A 22440-nucleotide genomic window follows, 5' to 3' on the forward strand; every position below is an offset into this window, starting at 1 on the left:
TGCTCAAGGGGCCCTTCTGCTTGGAGAAGGTATATCTGTATTGAAAGCAAAACTCTCCTCATGGAAAAATAACATTCAGTCCCACCTTGGCTTCAAAACTGATCAGGACATTGTGGTTTTCACCACCATCTTTGGCTGTCAAGGGATGAAAAGGTATCTGTTGCCTCCCTTTGGTGTGGTCACATTCTCACATTCCTTATTTTTTCCGGGGGAGTGGCAGTTCTTTGCCTTGCTCACTGTGTGTGTGTGAGGACATTACAGCTGGGGGAAAAGTAAAATCTGGATATCCTTGTGGAAGTTCTTTTCCTGTGCTTGCTAAATGGATGCAGCAACTTGCTAATCCTCTCCTGGCTGCTCAGAACTGTGGGACTACTGTGCTGGCAGGAGGAGGCAAAGAGCAGATGCAAGGTTTGTGGGGCCTTCCCTGAAAGGTCCAAGGGGAGTGCTGGAGGCCTTGGTGTGGAACCAGGAGCGTGCTGGAGGCCTTGGTGTGGAACAGAAGGGTGCTGGAGGCCTTGATGTGCAACAAGGAATTTGCTCTTGGACTTTGTGCTGCACCTCTTCAGGCCCTGTGGAGCATCCAGTTGCTCCCATGCCCAGTGCTTACAATCCCTGAAGTCCTGAGCTTCCCAAACTATGTGTGGCATCTCAGCCTCTCCTCCTTTCCTTCAAGAATCTACCTCTGAGCTTTTGAACTGTTCAGGGCTCTTTTTTCCCCCCTCTGGCACGTCTCCTCTGTGTACTTCACACAAACAGCCCTTTCTGAAGCAGGGTGAAGGGGTTCCAAAAGGAGGGAAATAATTTGAAGCAGCTCTAAAAAAGAAATAAGTCTTTATGCTTTGCTGGTATATCATTCATTCAGGCTTGTTTGTATTACAATAAACTTAGTTTTGACTGTGTGGCAGGCTAAGCCTGGCTCAGGGAGGTGAGTTAGTTCTCTCGCCCTTGGCTCTCATATTTAGCTATTCCTGTCTTCCCCTCCTCTGGACTTCACCTCTGCAGCCCAAGAGGCTCCTTGTGCCCACCAAATTCCCAGCACTGGCAAGTTGAGAGGTGCAGCTCTCTGCTCTCAACATCAGAAGGATGTGGACGTGTTAGAACGAGTCCAGAGGAGGCCACGGAGATGCTCCAAGGGCTGGAGCCCCTCTGCTCTGGGAGCCAGGCTGGGAGAGCTGGGGGGGTTCACCTGGAGAAGAGAAGGCTCCAGGGAGACCTGAGAGCCCCTTCCAGTGCCTAAAGGGGCTCCAGGAGAGCTGGAGAGGGACTGGGGACAAGGGCCTGGAGAGACAGGACAAGGGGGAATGACTTCCCACTGCCAGAGGGCAGGGTTAGATGGGATACTGGGGAGAAATTGTTCCCTGTGAGGGTGGTGAGGCCCTGGCACAGGTTGCCCAGAGAAGCTGTGGCTGCCCCATCCCTGGAATTGTTCAAGGCCAGGTTGGATAGGATTTGGAGCAACTTAATCTACTGGAAGGTGTCCCTGCCCATGGCAGGGGCTGGAATGGGATGATCTTTAAGGTCCCTTCCAGCTCAAACCATTCTGTGATTATAATCTTGTTTTATGATTTACAGCCTGTACATTGTCTTTTGGAGAGGATGAGTGTCCCAAGGTAGTGAGAGGATTTATTCTGGGACGTGCCATGGGGGTTTTGTGCTGCTTTCTAACCTGGAAGGGAGGCTGTGGAAGCCAACGCTGCAGTCCCAGCTTTGCAAGCCCAGACAGTCAGTTCTGTACCCAAACCAACCCATCACAGGAACACCTGGGCTTGTTGCAGGGGACTTCACATAAAGTCAGATCAGGAAAAATGTTCAGCATCTCAAAATGCCTAATCCTTGGTGTGTGACCTCCTGTCATGCTTTATTGTGCTGCTTTTTGTCTGTTCAGATCAGCTCTAAACCCTGTGTAGGCGCCTGGCCTCGGGGTGGCTGCACTGGTGGCACTTGGCTCTTCTCTCAGGGTGGTCCAGCCCACATCGAGGGTGTGTTTTATGTGAGGAGTAACCTGGCATCAAACCTTTTCTTTCTTGACTTCAATCCAGCCTCCTGTGGATTAAAGTGTGTCACCCTGAGCTGTGCTGGGAGGTGTGAGAACAGGTTTCCCGTGTCATCAGAGGAACAAAAGCTAGAAGCAAAGGCTTCAATGGTTTGGAAGGTGGAGGAAGAACACTCTTCAAGTTTCATTAAACAAACAAATGTTTGTAGTAGAGCGTTGCTGCTGAAGCCTCGGGACACTTAGGGAGCGACAGGAAATCTGGAACACTCGAGACAAACAATTAAAGTTGGATTAAAACCATTTCAGCATAACTTATATTCCTGTTAATGTTTCCAAACCATCCTTGAAGTTGTTTGTTTAAATGTGTTTTTATGCTTCAGTAACAACAATTGAGGGATAATTTGGAAATGTCATTCTTGACGTTTGAGAACACACTTAAATACAACAAATTGAGGCTCCTGAAGCTGCGGTGAGTGTAGAGCTGTTCCTGCCTCCAGAGAGGCCTTGAGGCTGGTGGGGTTGGTCCAAAAAGGTCCTGTACAGACCAGAGGAATTTTTGCCAGCAAGTAAAATACCCCAAAGACTGCTGGATGTGAGTGATCTTGGGTGGTGAAGATCTCCTGCAGTTCTGCTCCGTGCTCTGCACCGAGGGCCTGGCTGGATGCACTGATTTGTCCTGGTTCCACGTGGAGGTGGCAGGAAGGATGTGGGTCCTAAGGCTTTTTTGGCTGCCAGCTCTTTAAAATATATTCTGGCTTCTTTGTCTGCTGCCAGTAGAATTTTGAGTGTTTGAAGGAAGGTCTTTTCCTTTGGGTGCTCCCGATGGCACTGAGACAGTGGCATTGGGATGGGAATGGAGGAGACCTGCTCCTTGGGATCAGCTTTGGGCTTGTTCTTGGCTCATGGTTGACTTGGAGATGTCTTCCTTCCCCTTCCAAAAGGGAAAAATAGTAGTTTGGTGGGGGGCAAAACTGGGGGAAAAGCAAAAATCAAAAACTCGATGGTATGCTGAGCAGCTTTCCTCTTGGGTTAATAGGAGAAGGAGGGTTTGTTAGGCAAGTGGATGGGTTAAGTGATGGGGATATGGTCTTCCTAGGCAGGAAAGGAAGGAGAGAGCTTGTTCCAAGCAAACAATTGAACTTCTGGGGCTTCTCCCCCTTGGTTGGTGGGTGACCCCTCTCCCATTCCTGTTCTTTAAATACTTCTAGACTTATTTCTACAGGAAATATTCTTTTTTATTCCTCCTAAATACAGGAGGCTTATTCCTTCTTTACCTTGAGTAGTAGGTTTGATTACTTATTTTGTAGCAGGAAGAGATGAGAACAAACCAGGCTGAGTCTTTGTCTCCTCATCAAGACATCTCAGTCCTTGGTTTCATGTACCAGACTGAGGGCAGAGGCCCTGCAGTGTTGGAGCCTCGGGATGGAGGGATGGGAAGGACAGATGAGCTGATGTCTGTGCAAGATTAGGGAGGGATGTTGCAGAAAGAATCTTCACTGGGTGTTGCTTATGGAGGACCTTTAAATAAAGACTTGACCAGGCACGATCCATCTGCTGATCTCCTCCTGGAGCTTTGGAAAAGGCTGGGAAAGCAAAGCTCTGGCAGCAGCTCTGGGTCAGTGCTGCCACTTGTGAAGTAAATAATGTAGCTCTTTCACTGCTTACTAACAATTGACCAGGGCTGCTGCCTGTAATGAGATCTGCCCCTTGGGGTGTTTTAAAGGTTGCTTAATTAGGTGTAATTGCAGCAGAATAGAAACCTGCTTTGAGGTTCTGAGTGCTTTCTGTAGCGCCAGCTCCCTCAACAAATTACGGAGTTGTTCCTATGAACACAGCTGGAGCCAGTGTAATCCCGAGTTATCAGCCTTCCCCTCAGCCTGGCTGTTTATGATGATGAAGCCACAGAAGTGGAGTGCTGGGAAGGGTGTTCCTGGCTTTGGGAATGGTGCAGCTGTCGTTCCCATCGCGGCAGCAGCGTGGGAAATGCGTCGCGTGAGGCAACATGAAGTTTGCTCGCGCTGTTGGCGTGTTAGTGCTCTCTCAGCACCTGGCACGGGGGGACAGACGTGCTCTTACCCTGGGCAAATGCTGCATTAGCAGGGATGAGTCCATTTAAGCTGATCCCACTGCAACCCATGGATTTAGGGACCCTGTGTGTGGGGACAGCCACGTCTTCGGCGCGTTCCGCAGCGACTCTGGTGTTTGGCTGCGGAGGTTCAGCAGTCCCAGCATGTTTACACCCAAAGGTGCAAAAATACCAGTCTTGACTTTTGTCATCAGCATTTAAATCTTTTCTTGAAAGGGTGAGTTTAGCCTTGAGAGACTTTTTTAGGTACAACTGAGCATCGTTGGCTCATCCCCGTCTGTTGAGCACAGAGGGCAGAGGTGCTGTAGCCACCTTCACATAACCATGAGTGGGTTTTATCCTGTTCTCACTCAGATAAATTCACAGAGCCAGAGAATATGCTGGGTTGGAAGGGACCCACAAGGATCATCGAGTCCAGCTCTTAGCCCTGCACAGTTACACCAGTTTGGTGCTCGGCTTTCTCTCCACTTGAGTTCAGGGATTGTGTGACTTCCAGTAGTGTTTTCTCCCCAAAGACAAAAGATGTTCAGAGTGGATTTGGGCTTCTTGCAGACAGGAGAGGGTAGTCAGACTTGCAGGAGAGGTACATGGATTTTCATGTCCTGTCTCAGCCAAGAACACCCAGAATTGGTCTGTACCTGGTTCTCAGTGAGTTTCCTACACTTAGAGCTCCAAGAGCCACTGGATTTCAGGATGTTTTTGGTCCTCTGCTTTGCTGGACACTCCTCAAGTTGTAAATTAGTGGAGAAGGTGTGTTGGCACCTGGCAGGACTTTGCTCTTGCTGTCCCCTGTGTTGTCCCATCTGGAGACCCTTGGTGTACTGGAAGATGAGAGGCAAATCTGATGCCTGCTGACAGTTCCTTGTTAACCAGACTCCTGCAGTCCAGAGACTTGGGATGAGGAGAGGTGGTTTAAGCAGCCTTTTTTAAGGCCAAAAAGAAAATAAGGGCTGTTTTGTGGGTATGCTTAATGTAGTGTGGAGCCTTCCTTTCTTCCTTCCCTCCACCTTCCTTTCTTCCTTCCCTCCACCTTCCTTCCTTCTTTCCTTCCTGCCTTCCCCACCTTCCTTCCACTTTCCTCCCTCCCTTCATCATCTTCTTCTGGAGGGCAAGAAACAAGGGTAAGGTCCTTAAACCCATTCATCTCCTGCAATATCCATTCAGGAGAGAAAAATTCCCTATTAATAAACGGTTTGGGAAGAAGTGGTGGTAAGAAGTGTGAGGGGCTGGTGTGGGGGTGTAGGTGTCCTCATTCCATCCCCCCAAGGAGGAGCAATGCTCCTGTTGAGCTGTGCTTGGGGATAGTCCCTGCCTGGCACCTGCATGTCCATGTTAGGGGGTCCTGTGTGCACAGCCCAGCTTTCCAAGTGCAGGCAGAGGGGCCAGGAACTGCAGCTGGCCAGGATGTACCTGGGAGACAAGGTGTTTGCCCACCACAACCTTGCTGGAAGGCCTGCCCAGTGTAGGGTCCCTGCCCTGGCACTGAGCAGGGGCTTTAAAGCTCTGGTTTGAGAGCTTCAGTGCTCACTTTTTAGGCCAAACCTTTGCCTTTCTGTAGAAATACATTCTAGTAAGTGAAATGTGAATGTGGTTCTTGCTGCTCAACAATCCCCAGCCAGCACTGGCTGCTGCCATCAGGTCAAAGTATGGCAGTAAGTTCCTTGTTGAAGGTCTTCTCTGGTGATTAATGGTTCTTCTGATGATTTGGCTAAAATCAAGACCCAGCCAGCAGTAAACATACTGTCTCACCCAGTCAGAATCTAGGCTGGGCTTACTGGTTTCTGGACTTTTCCCTGGGTGGGCTGGTCTGTCCCTGTTGGTTGCTTAAGTGCCCAAAGCACACCCAGCCAAACCCCAGCTCAGCCAGGCTCTGGGTGAGTCTCCAGCAGGTTGTTCCTCACCTGGACAGGTCTCCTGGTGTCTCTGTGACAGCTCTCTGGGCTCTCTAGGTCTCTGACATCTCTCTGGGTTCATCTTGCACACCACCCATGTGGTTGGTCCTTTTAGAAGTCATTTGTTAACCAGGCCAGACCTTCACCCTTGCTCCCTTTCCCATGACTTACCTTGGTGTCTTTCCTGTTCCTCAAAAGGCAGACTACCTGCCAGATCCTTTCCAGGGAAAGGTGGGAGTGATTTCAAGGCTGAGGCATCTGTCTTTGCCCATGGCAGATGTGTGAGGCTGCAGGTGCAGGAGTTCTTGGTGGGGTCTCAACTTGCAGTTGGGGATCTTTATCAGGAATATACCAGTATTTATTCATCCTCTTTGTCTCCTCTGGATTTGCTTCCAGAGTCTGTGAAGGTTAAAGCAGTACTGGGAGCTGATTTATTCCCAGGGCAGGATGTGGTTGTGACTGGGCTGGAAGCACCATCCCTGAGATACCTGTTGGCTCTTCTTGTGGGATGCCTGACTGCTGTGGCCACTAGAAATCTCCTACCCTCATTCACCCCTCAAAAGAATGTCTTTTTGGAAGCTGGTTCAGCCCTGATCTCTGCCAGAATATGAAGGAAAACTGCTGGCAGGCTCAGGGGTTACAGGGAGGGTGTTGTCTGGCCAGCACAGCCCTGACTTCCTTCAGAGATCACACTTAAAACAAGCACAGTGGATATTTTTGTGCATCTGAATCCATCTGCTGTGTGGTGGAGATATGGAATGTCCATTAGGATAAATATAAAAAGGTCTGGAGCTTCCTTTTCCTTTTCCTCCCGCCTGCTGAACAGGGCCACTCACAGCTGGGGAATCCCTCACCTCCCTGGGAAACTTCCACTGTGTGCCTGCCAAGCCTTTGTGTGTTAATTTGGATTTGGAGTTGTCACCACTGGCTTTGTTGGGGCTCGAGGTCATTTACTGAGCTGATTTCACTGCAAGGAACCTCTTTTTGTGCTGTTCAGGGACAAGTGTGGTGCTGGTGTACATGCTCTGAGGGGTTGTCAGAGATAGGGGTTTTTGGCAGCAAAATTGTTGGGTTTTTGGAAAGGGAAACGCCCTGGAGTGTGCAGAGCTCTCTGATACAGAAGATGTGGTTGCTGCAGTGAGTAGTTCCTGTTGTGCTGTTGAGGTGCCAGGGGACCTCTCTCCTCCTCCCCACTCTGCTCCGTGTCCTTCACCAGGAGAACACCCTTGGTCCAGGTTGTGCCTCGTCCCTGGCACAGGGTGAGCAGAGCCCCCTTGGCACATCTCAGCACCAGTTCTGCCTCTGCAGGCTTGTGTCTGTGCACAGCTCAAGGCAGCCTGGCTTCAAGCAGTTTAAACCTCTCTGTTTCCACCAGGATTTAAGTCGGCTACTTAAACCACGTCATCCTCTGACTCTCTAATGCTCTGTATTTTAGCTGCTCACTCTTCAAGGAGGGTTTGTAACCAGCCACAAACACACACAGTCAGAAAACCCTTTATTTATTTTGAGTATTTCTTGCTGGCCAGCAGCAGGAACCTCCCTGTGACTGTGGCTCATATATGCCTGGGTTTAGCTTCGTGTTGCAGTTTGGTAAAGAATTAACTTTTGTTTTTGTGCTAATAGGAGTGTGGGTTTGGCTGCTCTGCGCTTGCAGATTAGGCCTCAGCTGAAAACAAATCTGTGACTTCAGAGCTGCTCAGATTTGCTAATCTAAAGCAGTTTGAGCCTTAATGCTGGTGTTCTTCCCAACTGTCCTGATAAGGTAGTGGTTTTAACCTAAGTCATCAAAAATTAAGACATCAAAATGAAGAAATGGAGAAAACTGGCAGTTCCAACCCAGGAGTGAGATGCTGGAGCTGTCACTAGTGTGGGGGCCCAGTGCTGTGACATCTTGGCTGTGGACAAGACAGTGGCCTGGGGAGGGGTCTCAGAGTAATGGCAAGGACCTGCGTTTGACATCATTTTAGATCCCAGAATGGTTTGTGTTGGAAGGGACCTTAAAGCTCATCTCATTCCACCCCCTGCCACGGGCAGGGACACCTTCCACTAGCCCAGGTTGCTCCAAGCCCCATCCAACCTGGCCTTGGACACTTCCAGGGATGGGGCAGCCACAGCTTCTCTGGGCAACCTCCCAGGGCCTCACCACCCTCCTAGCCAGAAATTTCTCCCCAATATCCCATCTAACCCTGTCCTCTGGCAGTGGGAAGCCATTCCCTCTTGTCCTGTCCCTCCATGGCCTTGGCAAAAGTCCCTCTCTCTCTTTTTTATCAGCTTCTTTTAAGCAGTGAAAGGCTGCAACATCTTGATGTCTTGAATAATGTGTGCGGTTCTCACCTTTTTCTTCAAAAAGGAGAGGTGGGGACTGGAAAGGGAGCAGGAAACATGATTAAAATGTCCAAGGAGCTGGAGCAACTGCCTTGCAGGAGCAGAGTGGGCAGGCAGGACCCCTCAGGCAGCAGAGTGTGGTCCAGGGGGTTTCTGTGTGCACCTCACCAGGACTTTCAGTGGTAGAACTGGGAGGCAGTTGGTGACAAAGCAGAAAATAGGTGCAGAAGAGCTCAAAGCAGGGAGCCAGATCCTGGAGCTCTCAGCCCCAGAGGTGGTGGGACAGGTCCAGATGCTCATGGGCAGTGAAGGGTCTGGGCAGGGGTGTCCCCTCAGCACCCCCAGCTCCATCACTGTGCAGGGAGGTGCTGGGTGAGACAAAGCATCCAGGGGCTGGGGGGACCAGGCAGGTACTGCAGATGTGCTTGTTTTCTGTGTTGTGAACTCTTTGGAGTGTCAGCAGCCACTCACACTAGTCTGGAGGTGGTGTCTCAGGTGGTTGTTAATAGTGATTTTAAGCCTGGACAGCAAATACAGGCGGGTTTGGATCAGCACAGACGTGTTGCCATGGGCTTGAGCTTTGACAGTGTGTGGCTTTTGTTGTTTGCATCCATAATGCCCGGGTTGGGAAGTTTTCATGACCATTTCCCCTCATTTTCCCCTGCCCATAGCCCAATTTAAATAGATGGGTGTATAGGTGGCTCTTTTGCCTAAACAAAGTGCTTCCCTGTGCTCTCCTGTCTTGCACAAGCTCCAGTGTGGGTGAGGTGCCTTGCTGGGGGACTGGCAGGAGGCTGTGGAGCCCTCTGTGGTCCTGAGAAGCTGAAAACTGCAAAAACTATAATTTAGAGTATGTCATGGTAATCCCTCACAGGCTTATCAAGTCTGATTAAATGTCACTTGCATTTCTGTTATCTCTGTACCCAGATAACAAATTAAGCAACAGCTTTTGAACACAAAGCAGCTGCCAGATGCATTAAAGTGGCACTGACACATTCCTGTGAGCTGTTTTTATTAGTCTAAAATACCTTTGTTTAACGTACACAAGCCTGGCTCACCCGAGATGATGTGTGCCACGTGAGTTCAGCAGGTCTGTAATCTGGCTGCCAAAAAAGTGCTCCAGAAAACTGGAGAAGATGCTTGTGTTGTATTCTCCCATTCACAGAATCACAGATGAGGTTGGAAGAGATCCCTGAGATCGAGTCCAGCCTGTGCCCCATCCCCACCTTGTCCCCCAGCCCAGAGCACTGAGTGCCACGTCCAGTTGTTGTTCCTTGGGCACCTCCAGGGGTGGGGACTCCACCACCGCCCTGGGCAGCCCCTTCCAGTGCCTGACCAGCCTTTCCAGGAAGAAATTCCTCCTGATGTCCAACCCGAGGTGGAGTCAGCTGGCAGGTGGACAAGCCTGTGCCATGAGGAGCTTGGATTTCCTCTCATGGCAGCCCCACAGAGGCACAGCCTGGAGTCCAGTGACAGCACCCAGGGAACGGCTGGAGCTGTATCAGGGCAGGGTCAGGTGGGATCTCAGGCAAAGGTTCTTCCCCCAGAGGGTGGTTGGGCACTGCCCAGGCTCCCCAGGGCAGTGGGCACAGCCCCAAGGCTGCCAGAGCTCCTGGAGGGCTTGGACAACGCTCTGAGGGCCAGGGTGGGATTGTTGGGGTGTCTGTGCAGGGCCAGGAGTTGGACTTGTGACCCTTGTGGGTCCCTTTCAACTTGGGATATTTATGATTCTATGGTTTTATGGTCTCTGCCCTGTTGTTTCTTCCATGGTGGTGGAATTCTCACTGCTCCTGTGGGGAGGTGGGATGACCAAAGCAGAGACATCTCCTGCCTCCCCTGAGTGCGTTCAAAACCATGTGGACACGTGGGTGAACAGCTCTGAGCGTGGTGTGGATGTGATTTCCCTGTAGAAACACATACCTGGGTTTAAGAAAACAAAAAAGAAAGCAAACCAACGCCCCTGTGCTGCCGTGTGATGAGCAGGGCAGCACTGAGCACCATGGCTGGTCTCAGGGTTAAGTCTCCTTTTAGGTGGGAGGAGAGGTTTGGTGATTCACCATCTCTTTCCCCAAGAACAAACCAAAACCCGAGTGAGGCAAAAGGTTGTGCTCATGAGAACTGCACAAATCCAGCCCTGCAGCCCTCCTGGAGACTTCCTCCAGAGGAGGAGGAGGAGGAGGAGGAAGGTGGATGAGGAGGAGTAGATGTGTGTGGCAGGGCGAGGGCATTGTGCAATTCCTTCTCTCACCTCTTACACCTGGATTCCTCCTGGGCTTGTTTCTCAGCTGAATGTGGCTCAAGGTGCCTCAAGAGCCCTTGAAGTGAGGGATCTATGTCTGGTTGTCTGAGCTTGAGAAGCATCAGTGGTGTAAAGGGTTTTTTGCTCGTGGCAGCCTAGGTGGAAGGACCCAAAAGGAAGGGCACCAAAAGGACTACTTTTGGAATACTTTGGACTGTGAGGAATGCCTGTGGTTTTACCCTGAAACCTTTACCTGTTCTCTTTGGAGAGCCCAAACTGTCCTCGCCAGGTCTCCCAAGTGCCCCTTGCTCCATATGTGTGCCTGCTCCAGCACCCCCATCCCAATCCTCTCCAGCTGATGTGGTTCCTTCCCCCTCAGGCATTGTCTAATTGGGAAAATGTTTCAATTATATGGCCTAAATTTGTATCGTGGAGCAGTTCATTATCACCGAATCCTCTTAATTGGGCCCTCCTGCCAGGCAGCCTATTACTGAGTTCCCAATTAAGACAGGACCTCTTTAAAAACCATAAAAATAAACAAATCCCTGTTAGGATCCAGGATCCCAGGACCATGTTGCAAGAAACACTGCCCAGACTGATGTTTCAAGGCTAAGCAATAGTTTCAACACCAACCAAGTAATAATTAACCCCTTTGTGTTGGTTGCTTATGTTCCCATCCAGGAGAACAGCCACAGTTTTTGGGGCCAGTTGAAGAAATTCACTGTCATTAGCTCAGATCTTTCTTGTGAAGGGGAAAAAGTTGGTTACAAGGTGTTTCTGTAGTGGAAGATGCTGTTTCCTCCAGGGATTCTATAGGTGACACTGCTTTTGTGGTTGCAGGTGAAGGACCTAACAAAGTACCTGGATCCGAGTGGACTGGGAGTCATCAGCTTTGAGGATTTCCATCGGGGGATCAGAGCCATCAAAAATGGAGGTGAGTTTGCTGCTGTGCAAAATTAACCCCACAGGGGTTAATTGACCCTTTGGTGAAAACCATCTGGGTTTGGTATTTTGAGAGTCACTGCTCTGTGTTGGCAGAGGGGAAGGGGGAGAGGTTGGGGGCATTTAATAAGGGTTGAAAGAGGTGGTACAGAAATTGTGGTGGGGGTTTCATGTTTTCCTGTTTATCAGGAAAGTCCTTTCCCCCCCCAAAAAAAACATAGAGGGAAAATCCCTTCTACTTTGGTGTCTGGTCTCCTATGTCTTTTGGGGAGTTTGCTGTTCTGACCAAGGAGCTGACACACTGCTGGAGGTGTCTGTCTGTCTGTCTGCTGTAGGGTGTAACATCTTCCAAATGCTGGGCACTGATCATGGAATGGTTTGAATTGAAAGATCATCTTGTTCCACCCCCTGCCATGGGCAGGGACACTGCCAGAGTGGAATTTACCATGAATTTACTAGTTTATTAATGAATTTACCTTCACTCCAACTATTTGGACCATCAATGTGCTCAGCTGGTTTCTAGCAAGAAGCACATTAAACAAGAGCTTTGAACTCACTGAGTGGCAGATGATCTTCAAACAGGGCAGTCCCAATCCCCACGTGGCTCCTGATGGGCTTCCAGAGCAATAGCTTGGTGAAATGTGAAGTATCTTTCTGGCTGATTGGCATTTGAACTCCTTTGCTGCAGAACAGATGTTTTTTCAGTTTGGGATTCCTCTCTGAGTGTCAGAGGGTCATTTTGGGGCAGGCATGTTGCTGAGGGCAGGGTGTGAGAAATGTGGGAAGCTTCCTGCTGAGCAGCTGTAATTTTGAATGTGCAAATGTGAATTATCATCCTTGCACAATAGTCAGCTCTGTTCAGAGATGCTTATCTGAAACCCCAGCCTTGCTTTCACACAGCAGTGAACGTGCCCCACACTGCCAGCCCAGCACATCGAGCTGCAAAGAGGGGGAGAGAACCATCATTCCTAGAAAAACTGTGCTGGTTCTTGAGTAGAAACCCCTCAAAGCAGGGTTTTCTTCTGTTTTCTGTCAGTTGTCCATCCCCCCTCCTCCTCCCCAATCCCACCCCCAACTTACTGACTTATTTACTTATTTACTGTGAGGGTGGGGAGGCCCTGGCACAGGTTGCCCAGAGAAGCTGTGGCTGCCCCTGGATCCCTGGAAGTGTCCAAGGCCAGGCTGGACGGGGCTTGGAGCAACCTAATCTCTGAAAACTGAGATGAGCTCAGTTGGTCAGAGCATTGTGCTGATGATGCCAAGGCTGTGGGTTTGATCCCTGTATGGGCCATTCACTTAAGAGTTGGACTCAATGATCCTTGTGTGTCCCTTCCAACTCAGAATATTCTGTGAAATTAAAATGATACCTCTGTGAAATTTCTGTGTCCCTGCCCATGGCAGGAGGTGGAACAGGATGAGCTTTAAGGTCCCTTCCAGCCCAAACCATTCCATGATTGTTTGTGCTCAGCACTGTAGTGTTTTATGGCAGCTCTGAAGTTTTCGTGGCTGGTGTAGCCTGACCAATTCCCAGCTCCCACAGGAGGAAATGCAGCACAGTATTAATTTGTAATAAATTGCCATTGGAGTAGAGCGTGTTTGTGAAAGCTCAGGCTCGTATTTCTCCTCAATAATTCATTGCTTTGGTATTGTGTTATATTAATTGAATGGGAAAAGCAGATCCAGAGCAAGCTTTTAAGGTCTCTATTTATTAAATTTGAAAGAGATTGATGTGTATTTATTACAGTGGTTAGGGAAGGCTGAACTCTCAAGCATCACACATTAAATAGTTATAAAAGAACCCCAGGGCAGGGTATGGAGGGAGGTTCTCTGAGTTCACAGTGAGCAGTTGCTCACGTTGGAGTGATCTCAAGGATTTCCTGTTGAGAACAGTCAATATTGATCATCCATTTGTAAAGAAAGCAGAGGTCATGCTTGCTGCTGGGTGTCCCTTTTAACAAGGTTTGGGTAATTAGCTGGCTCTATTTTTAGCCAAAGAGAGTTCTGCTGGACTTCTTGGTGTTCTGAATTCTTTGGTCAGTCATGGAAGTGAGAGCTGATGTCAGTTTGTACCTCCCAGTGTCTGTCTTAATGCAGGTAAGGGTTTGTTTCTGAAGATGCTCCACTCTCCTCTCTCCCCCTCCCATGGACACTCCCTGTGGCAGAGTAGCTGTGATTTGACCCGAGCTCTTACATTCCAGCCTGGCAAACTGAAGGTGCACTTACAAAACCAGCCAAATTTGCTTTGTCAGCTGCATTTCTCACAACTGCTTTCGTGTTCAGTTGGCCTTTACATCCAGGGAGGATGCTAAACTCAGTGCTGTCCCTGTGCCAGCTGTTTGAGGCATGTCCCACTGGCTGAGGTGCTGATCCAGGACTCCTGGCACTTGCCTCTGCCTCAGTGTGGAGTAAACACCACTCAGACAAAGCCCCTCAGAGTGTCACCCCTCCACTGCCACGAACCATTTCTGATCTCTTTGCTGCTGTAATCTCTGTCTGGCCAGGTAATTCTGACCATGAGGGGGGAAGAGCAAAGTGTCTTGCCTGCTGCAGGAGCTGGATTTGAGGCTTGAAGGAGAGTTTCTAGCCAGTTTGGGGCTGCCTTACCTTCTGCCCTTCCCAAAGTGAAGACTGAATGGGAAAACATGGTCCTCACATATGTATTTGTGCCTGCAGTGTGTGTGTGTGCTGGTGTGATGGCCACTGGAGTGCTTCCAGAGAGTCTCCCTCTTGTGGGATGTGGTGAGCCTGTGACTCTGGGGCCCCTGGGCTCAGTTTTTAGGTCCAACCCCAAGAAGGGACCATGGGGACAGAGATGCTGCTGGGAGAGGGACAGGTTCAGCTCCTCACAACTTGCTGTGTCCCAGCCCTTCCTACTCGTTGGTGGTGTGTGGCTGCTGGGCCCCCTTGTCCTCCCCTGCTCCAGGAAACCTGGAGTGGGGTTTGCCTGCTTTTAAAGACTGTGGGAATGGTGCCTGGATGGCTGGCCAGGGCAGTGTGTGAGCAGCAAAGCAGAGGGGGACACTGTGGATCAAACATTGGCAGCTTGATAAATAACTCCGAAAAGTGGAATTTTACGTTGTAAAACTTGAGAAACTGATAATGTAGTGGAGGCAGTAATGAAGGAGATTATGTTCTAGAACGTGCTTAAAAAGGGCAGATAAGATGTTGGATGTCTGGGGAATCCACAGCCAGAGGAAGACCTGGTGCATCTGGCTACAATCAGGGAGATCCAACGGGACATCCTCAAAGTCTGCAGGGAAAAGAAACAGGGAGGGAGCCAGTGTGACTGCTGGAGTTGTCATGTTTGGGAGCTCCAGCTCACAGGGGTCTCCTCGGTGAGAAACAGGTATGAGGGATTGTATTCCAGCCACTTGGAAAACTCAGACCCGGAGTAAGGAGCTGACCTGGGGTGGGGGACTGAGAGGGTGTCTGTAATTTGAAGCCAAGGTCCTGGAGCAAAGAACAGCTCTGGACATCACGTGTTGGATGCAGGAACAGAGGGGAATTCGGTGGCAAACACGAGGGATGGGCAGTGACAGCCACAGCTGGATGCAAACACACAGCAAGGGCTGTGCTCACAAGCAGATTCCTTTCCTTGTCAGGGTATTTAAAACCTTTCTAAGCTTCAGACACCTGTGTTTTCAACAGCTGCCTCTCACCATTCAGTAGGACATGCTGAACATCTCTTTGCTCTCACTACAACTTCAGGAGAGTGATGAACAAGTCATGTCATTCACACACATGCTCTGAGCTGAAACATCTGAAACATCTGTCTTCCAGAGAAAAACCCACTGGGAATGGGCTCTGGGAGCAGGGGATACGTGGGGAATTGCTGCTGGTGTCAGTCAAAGTGACCACTGTGCCAGGAGGGGGAAGGTGCATTCCTGGAGCTCCCAGCCTCACCCATCCCTTTGCCTTGGCTTCTGATCCCTGAACAAAGGGGCCCCTGTGCACTGAGAGCAGACAGTGCATCCACTGAGGACTGCATGTGCCCGTGAGCTCAGGGCAGGGCCTGAGGATGGAAATAGTCACATCTTTTTTTTTTTTTTTTTTCAAATGCTTCAACTAAAAGCTCTTTGGATTTGGGAAGATGGAAAATCCAGCTCCAGAGCCAACACTCCAATCTGGAAGCTATAACAGAGTTCCTGTTTGCAGGGACAACAGACCTCTGGCAGGAGCAAGTGGGGGGCAAAGCTTGGGGGGCCCCTGGCAGTGCCAGTTTTGGGGGAGCTGGATCAGGAATCAGCCACTGTGCCAAAGGAATGAGCCTCTGCTCGGGGGAGATCCCTAGGGGGTTGAAGAAGGGGCTTTTAGCAGGAGGAGCATGTTCAGCTCCCCAGAGGCATTTGATTGGCTTCCAGATGGCCAGCTGAAGGGAAGAGCATGGAGCTGGGAAACTGGGGCAGTCAGGTGCTGGATGGCAAATGAAGGGCTCAGGGGCTGGGGCTGTGCCTCCTGCACAGAGCCTGTGCCACAGCTCCCTGTTGTTCCTCACTGGGACTGGCAGCAACGGGAACTCCAGTTGGGATGAGCTCTGGGGGGCAGCAGCACTCGGGAGCATCCCTGGGAGGATCTAAGTGGGTGTATCCATGGTTTCTGCAGCTGACATTCCATGTCCCAAAATCTCTGGGTAGCTGAGTGTCAGTTTGGGGATTTCCTGAAAGAAAAGCACACCTCCAGCCTCTCTCTGACTGAAGGGTGTTGTATCTTAAGGGTTCAGAGCCAAGAGAGGGAACTGCACATCAGCTCAGATCCAGGGAGTTATCCCTGTGTTACCCCACGTGCAGGCTGTGCTCTGCAGTGGCATTCCCTGCTCCCTTGGCTGCTGCTCACTTGCTGATCCAGCATCTCAGAGACACCTCTGGGACTGACAGTGCTCAGGTGCCACCTCTGAGCCCACAGTGCCCATGGCCCCCTTGGTGCCTGTATGAGCTCCTGGGCAGCACTTGGTTTAATCTGGGGAGAGCCAGGCTGGCTCCTGCCCTGGGGACACAGATCCGTGCTGGCTCCACGGAGCATTTCCAGGTGTTGGATATCTGGTAACATAACCCACTGTTTGCTTTGTGTGGAGGTTTCTTCCCCCCTTCTGTAGAATCTGCATTGCAGATGGCTTTTGCTACGCTGAAGGAAAGCTTCCCTTGCCCAGGGATAATTCCAAAAGCCAAAGCTTGCATTCCCTTACCCAGTCCCAATCCTGTTATTATTTCTGGGGCTGGTTTTCTGCATCCTCAGTGGTCTCTGTTCCTCTCTGATGCTGGAATTATGGTTGTATTTGCAACAGGCTAATGCTGACACCTGAGCACAGTCTCTCAGTTGGGGTGTCCAGGCCCAATTTAATATTCCAGGCATTTGCTTTTTAAAAGAAAAGCCTTCCCCAAGGCTTAGCAGATGGAAGCAGAGCTCGTGTGCACGTTTGACTAAACTCGGTGAGTATCTGGCACCGCTTTGAGCACTTCCTACGTTCCCATCAGATCTGCTGATCCCTGTATTCATGCAGCAGTGCTGCAGTGAAGACCTTCCTGCTGCTCCTGCCTGTTCCTAACCCTGGCTAAACCATTACTGCTCAGGGACACAGCTCATTTCATGGCTGAAGGTAGGACAGATGCCTCTTTGTGTTCAGCTGGTGTGCAGGGAACGGGGCTGCCATGAATGGGAAATCAAGATTGATTCATGAGCAAGAATAAAATCCAAATTGCTCTGATTATGTCTTCTGCATTTATTTTTTTTTTTTTTGCCTTGCATCTTGATCTGCTCTGGCAGATCCATATGTATGTGCTATACATACTGCAGGTTGGGATAAGGAGTTTATAAAGATGAGTGTTAATTCTGCTCCCAAAACGGGTGAAGATTTAAGTGTAGCTTTAAAATTTTTATGTGTACTTGAAAAAAAACCATAATCCCCTGCTGTTCTTTGTAGATCAGAATTGTGCTCATCCCTGTGGTGCAGGGTTGCTCACAGAACCATGACTGTGCTTGTCAAGTTTGGGGTCCACGTGCTTGTCTGTGCCCTCTTCTGCCAGGGGCAGGAGCAGCCAAACCTTACTTGGATGTACTGAATTTGGTTTTTTTGCCTTGAAATAGTGGCATTTAAAGGCTTGTGTTGGAAACCACTGGGCCTGTCCATGAAAATGCGTGAGGGTTGTTTAGCCTGGAGAAAAGGAGGCTCAGGAGGGATCTTCTTGCTCTCTTCAACTCCCTGACAGGAGGGTGGATCCAGGGGGGTTTAAGGCTCTGCTCCCACAGAACAAGGGACAGGACAAGGGGAAACAGCCTCAAGTTGTGCCAGGGGAGGTTGGGGTTGGACATCAGGAGGAATTTCTTCACTGAAAGGGTGGTCAGGCATTGGAAGGGGCTGCCCAGGGAGATGGTGGAGTCCCCACCCCTGGAGGTGTCCAAGGAATGACTGGATGTGGCAGTCGGTGCTCTGGGCTGGGTGACAAGGTGGGGATGGGGCACAGGGTGGACTCGATGAGCTTGGAGGGCTTTTCCAACCTCACTGATTCTGGGATTCTGTTGAGTCTCTCTCCCAGCTCGTGGGCCATGAGGAGTTAGGAATGTAGGCACCAGTGTGTGATGGAGATGAGCTGCTTTGGGGATGTCCTGTGGTCAGAATGGCCTCAGGTCTCTCTCCACCCCTCTCCTAACAGGAGAGGTCCAGGCATACCTGGGGCACAGAGACTCTCCTGTGAGGGCCTGGTCTCAGGGCATGAGAGGGTGAGGGTGGGATGAAGTTCCTCTGCATGAAGGTGCAAACAGAAGGAGAACTAAGCAGGTGTGAATCCAGACCCACTGGAGGCTGTTCCAGGTGAGGGGAGGACACAGGAGGCAGCCCCAGGGCAGAGGACACTGGGTGGTTGTTCTCTTCCCCCAGCCCACATCATGCTGTGTCCTTGGAGAAGAAAAGTCCCTCTTCTGCTCCCAGGAGCCCCAAAATGCTGCACAGTGTGTGCAAAACTTTCTCTCCAGCCTTTCAGCTGCCAGGATCAGCAAGGTAAATCCTGGCTACATGGCAGTGGGAGCAGGGAGCTTTAGATGAGCAAGGATAACTTTTTGTTCCCTTTGGAAGCAGGAGCAGTTGCTGGGAGTGAGGAGCTGCTCCTCAGCAGTGAGACCTGCAGACCCACAGCTCACATCACCCTCCAGCTCTTTTAAGTCACTGTTTCTGCTATAATGTAGACATAGAATTGTTTGGATTGGAAAAGACCTTTAAGATCATCGAATCCAGCCATTAATGGACTTTATTTAATAATAGTGTGCTGGGGAAAGCACTTGGATGCTGATGGGGGGGCACTTCTGGCTCACCATAGCGTTTTTTAGTTTGCATTATTTCTCTTTTAATTGACATCAGCGCTGGTTTTCACTCGATTCCTGAATTTGGCAGCTGGGTGAAGGGTTCCACGGGGGGAGGCTGCCCTGCTCCGCGTGCGCCATGGCTGGGAGGGAGCCTGTCTTCCCAAAAACAGCCTGGCAGATGACACACTGCATTGACCTACTTTTGGGAGAGGCGCAGAAGTGTTGGAAGAGCTGTGTCCGTAGGCTGCAGCTCCGGGATGAGAACAGCGAGGAATTACTCCAACGTGCTGCCGGAAAACCGCGGCGAAGGCTCAGCAGCCCCAGAGGGCTGGGGACTGGGAGACTGGCGTGGGAATCCCTCCCCTTTGGAGAATTCCTGCTCTGTGCATGTTCTGGAGCACATGCCAAAAAAATCTTGCAGTGTCCAGTCACCGTCATGGAGCGTAACAGGTCCAAAATACGTCCTCAGTCCGAGGAAGTTCTGGTTCCTAAAAGCTGCCCCTTGCTCGCCGTGGCGAGCTGGGATTGAACGTGGGACCAAACCCCCAGAGCATCACTGTTGGTTCACCATTCCATGGGAGGGAAAGCATTGCTGTGTGCCCACATCTCCTGGAAATCACAGCAAATTACAGAGCACAGGGACTTCCATGTGTCCTGAAGTAAGGGAAACCTATGGCTTTCAGACCCTCAGATCATAACTTAATCCTGGTAGAGGCCAGCTGGGGGGAGTTTAAATTGCAAATGAAAGGCTTAAGTTAGATGGCCAAAAGAAAGCAAATTTTTCTGGGAAAGGGGCAGAAAACCCACTGCTGGGACTACCTGTTTTCCTGGGAAAATGGTCACTATGAAAATAAGAAGGAATGTTCTATTAGAGCCCGGGAGCAGTTCTTAGCACGCTCTTACAGGGATATGATGACTAAGGAGAAAACAAAGGCAATTGCTGTTAAATAATAAACATTTCTCATCATCCATCTGCTGCCTCAGTGTTTCTCCATCACAGGTTTCACTTTCTGAGCCGGGAGGGAGCTGTTTTCTTCCACATCTGTTGCTGTGAATACTTTTGGGAGCTGGGCTCGCCTGCGGTTTGGGGAGTGCGTGGGAGGAGGCTGGGCTGGGCTGGTGGCTCCAGATGGGTCTTGGGGGTGGTTTCGGCTCTGCCTGTTTTGATTTCTCAGGTTTGGATGTCAGCTCTGGAGGCAGGGATTATTAGTGCTCAGCTCAGAAAGGTGGGAATGTCTCCTGCCTCCTCACCAGGAACACCTGGGGGATCAGGAGGGTTGGCTGCCCCAGCTCAGGTGAAGGAAAGCCCAGTGTCCTGCCTCTGCACCAGCAGGGGAGGCAGAGCTGTCAGCCCATTTCTCCTTAGGAATCCAGTCAGTCTGGAGTTACTAAGGAAGGGTTAATGACTCACCTATGACTGTGACTCCTCCAAGAGCCCTGCTGGGCTCTGTCACAGCCTGGGGGCTGGTGACTGTAGTGAGTGTACCCTGTGACACCCTGACAGATTGATGTGGTGAAAGCTCATTTCTTTCAGAGTGTTTCCTGGTCCTGCTCTTGACAGGAGAGGCTGCATGTGAGATGGGTTTCCCAGGACATCAGTCCTGGTTGTGGAGCCACTGGGCTGGGTTGGGCTGAGATGGGTGAGCAGCAGGCAGGACAGCTCTGATGGGCATCCCCACTTTGGGAAAACACAGTTTTCCCAATTCCCTGGTGGTTCTGGCTGAGCACAGCTCACTTCATCTCCGTCCCCTTGTGCCTGTGCCAAGCTGTGTCCCCTCCTGGGCTGGTTCATGTCCCTCCATGTCCTTCTCCTTGATGATCAGCTGTTCCAAGCTCATACATCTGACTGCTCCTGTAAAGCTCTAACCACTGGACAGCTTATTTCTCCTTAGGGTAGGAAGGATTCCTGCTAACAAGGCAATAGGAAGTTTTAGTAATGGAGTTAATTGTTATAGAGAGTTCAGGAGAGATTATGTGACAACTTGTAGTAAAAACACTCCTGTTGAGGCCATAGGACCTGGGCAAGGGCAGGGACCGTGTTTCCATGTTTGGACTTTATGTTTTGAGGGTTTTTTTCAACCTTAACAGTTCTGTTTGTAACCTCTCAGCCCCTCAGTTTCCTTCTCAGAGCTCTTGTACTCTGAAGAGTCTCACTCCTCCCAGTCTTCCTTCCACCTGCAGGGGAATGGCCAGGCACAAATAACAGCTGGAAAAAGGATTAAAACCCAGTTTTATAGGACACCCCCCCGTGACTTTGTTTTCCTTTGGACAATGTTTCTCTTACAGAACTGGTTGGGGCAAAAGCACTTTAAAAATTGCAGCTCCTCTCTCCTTCAGTGCCACATGGGGCATGGTTTGGCTCTGTTTCAAAGGGATTTTCTGGCAATGTTGGGAGTTAGGGGGAGAAACAGGGAAGGGGGTTCAAACATGAGCCTCTGGGAGCATCTTCCTGTTAATCTGCATAGCTTTTGAGGGATTTTGGAGGACAGGGACCCAAACTGCTCTCCTTTGTCCAGAACAGGAGGGCAAACTGGCTGCTCCATGCTCCCTGTAATGCACGGGACATTTTGGAGCAGCATGATCATAATTTCCAAGAGATGGCTCAGAAATCCACACTGGGAAGAGTTCTTCCTGCAGGTGGAGTTCAATGTCTCTTCTCTTACATATTTTCTCTCCCCAATTTCCCCTAAACCCAGGCTGAGTTCTGGTCAGGACCCAGTGGGCAAGTCTGAGATCAGAGGCTTTATAAATAACTGTATTTAGTCTTTGTTACTGATTTTGCAGCTTTACCTGTTGAGGTCAGAGCCTTGGCTGGAGGTGGTGTGTGGACAGTCACTGCCCAGCCTCCAGCTCACTCCATCACATCCTGCCCAGAGGCAGCTGGGTGGTCCTGGTCCAAACTGCTTCCCAGGGCCTGGTGATGGCTTTGGAAAGGCTTTGCATTAACTGTGGTCAGCTTGTGGTGTGGCTAGCTGGGGGCACAAATGGCAAGTAAGACCTGAATGACACGTGCTGATGTCTGTGTGTTGATTTGCAAGTGCTGTAGGTGCTGAATGGCTTCTTTTAATACTCGTGTCCAGACCGTGGGTCTGGAAGCTGTGCCTGGATCTACGTGGATTGCTCTGATAATATTTAGCCATGAGTGAAGGAAAGGACATGGTGAGCATTTCTCAGGCACAAAGCTCTGAGCTGGGGAGGATTGGACTGGTTTTAACTGTTGTCCTGGTTTCTCCATGTGGGAGCCTTGAGCTGGGAGGCTGAAATGCTTTGTGGTGGGATGGTGCCATCCAGCCATTCCCAGCTGATGGGAGTGCTCTCAATGGGCTGAGAAACTGCCTGGTGTTATTTGGGGTCTCAAAAGCTCTGGTCCATTTGAGCTCCTGAGCTAGGATTGCCTTTAATTTTATTTGTTTGTGGGACCATCTAATCTAAAAGGTGCCACTTGTCTTCTGTGAGCTCCTGCATGAGACAGGCTGGGTGTGGAGCATCTCAAAGAGTTTCTGTTTCAGGGTACTCAAACCCCTGACAAGAGACTGGCTGCTGGATGTCCCAAAGGTTGTGTCTGCACTGAGTGTGCTCTGGGAAGTTGAGTTTGAGTGTTCTGCTGGTTCCATAGTTCCATAAGCTCTTTCAGGAGGTCCCGCCTCAGTCTCTTCCCAGAACAGGGAAT

The 22440-nt window shown here is 50.3% G+C and overlaps 1 protein-coding gene across 4 annotated transcripts in view; it reads left to right on the forward strand.

Moving 5' to 3' along the window:
* The first annotated feature begins 11377 nt into the window (after positions 1-11377).
* RAB11FIP3 (RAB11 family interacting protein 3) overlaps positions 11378-22440 on the forward strand; it is a 56195-nt gene continuing 45132 nt past the window's right edge. For 2 of the 4 annotated variants that reach the window (XM_029957774.1, XM_029957776.1), the window contains exon 1: positions 11378-11469. Coding sequence is in view for 2 of the 4 variants with exons in the window: in XM_029957773.1 (XP_029813633.1) it covers positions 17061-17070 (10 nt within the window). In the remaining 2 variants the exon portion in view is untranslated. Of the gene's footprint in view, positions 11470-17051; positions 17071-22440 lie in introns of those variants that run through there. The other 2 variants (XM_029957773.1, XM_029957775.1) reach the window with 1 other exon arrangement.

Source organism: Manacus vitellinus, unplaced genomic scaffold, assembly GCF_001715985.3.
Source record: "Manacus vitellinus isolate BGI_N305 unplaced genomic scaffold, ASM171598v3 scaffold_12_pilon, whole genome shotgun sequence".
NCBI classification, from domain to species: Eukaryota; Metazoa; Chordata; class Aves; order Passeriformes; family Pipridae; genus Manacus; species Manacus vitellinus.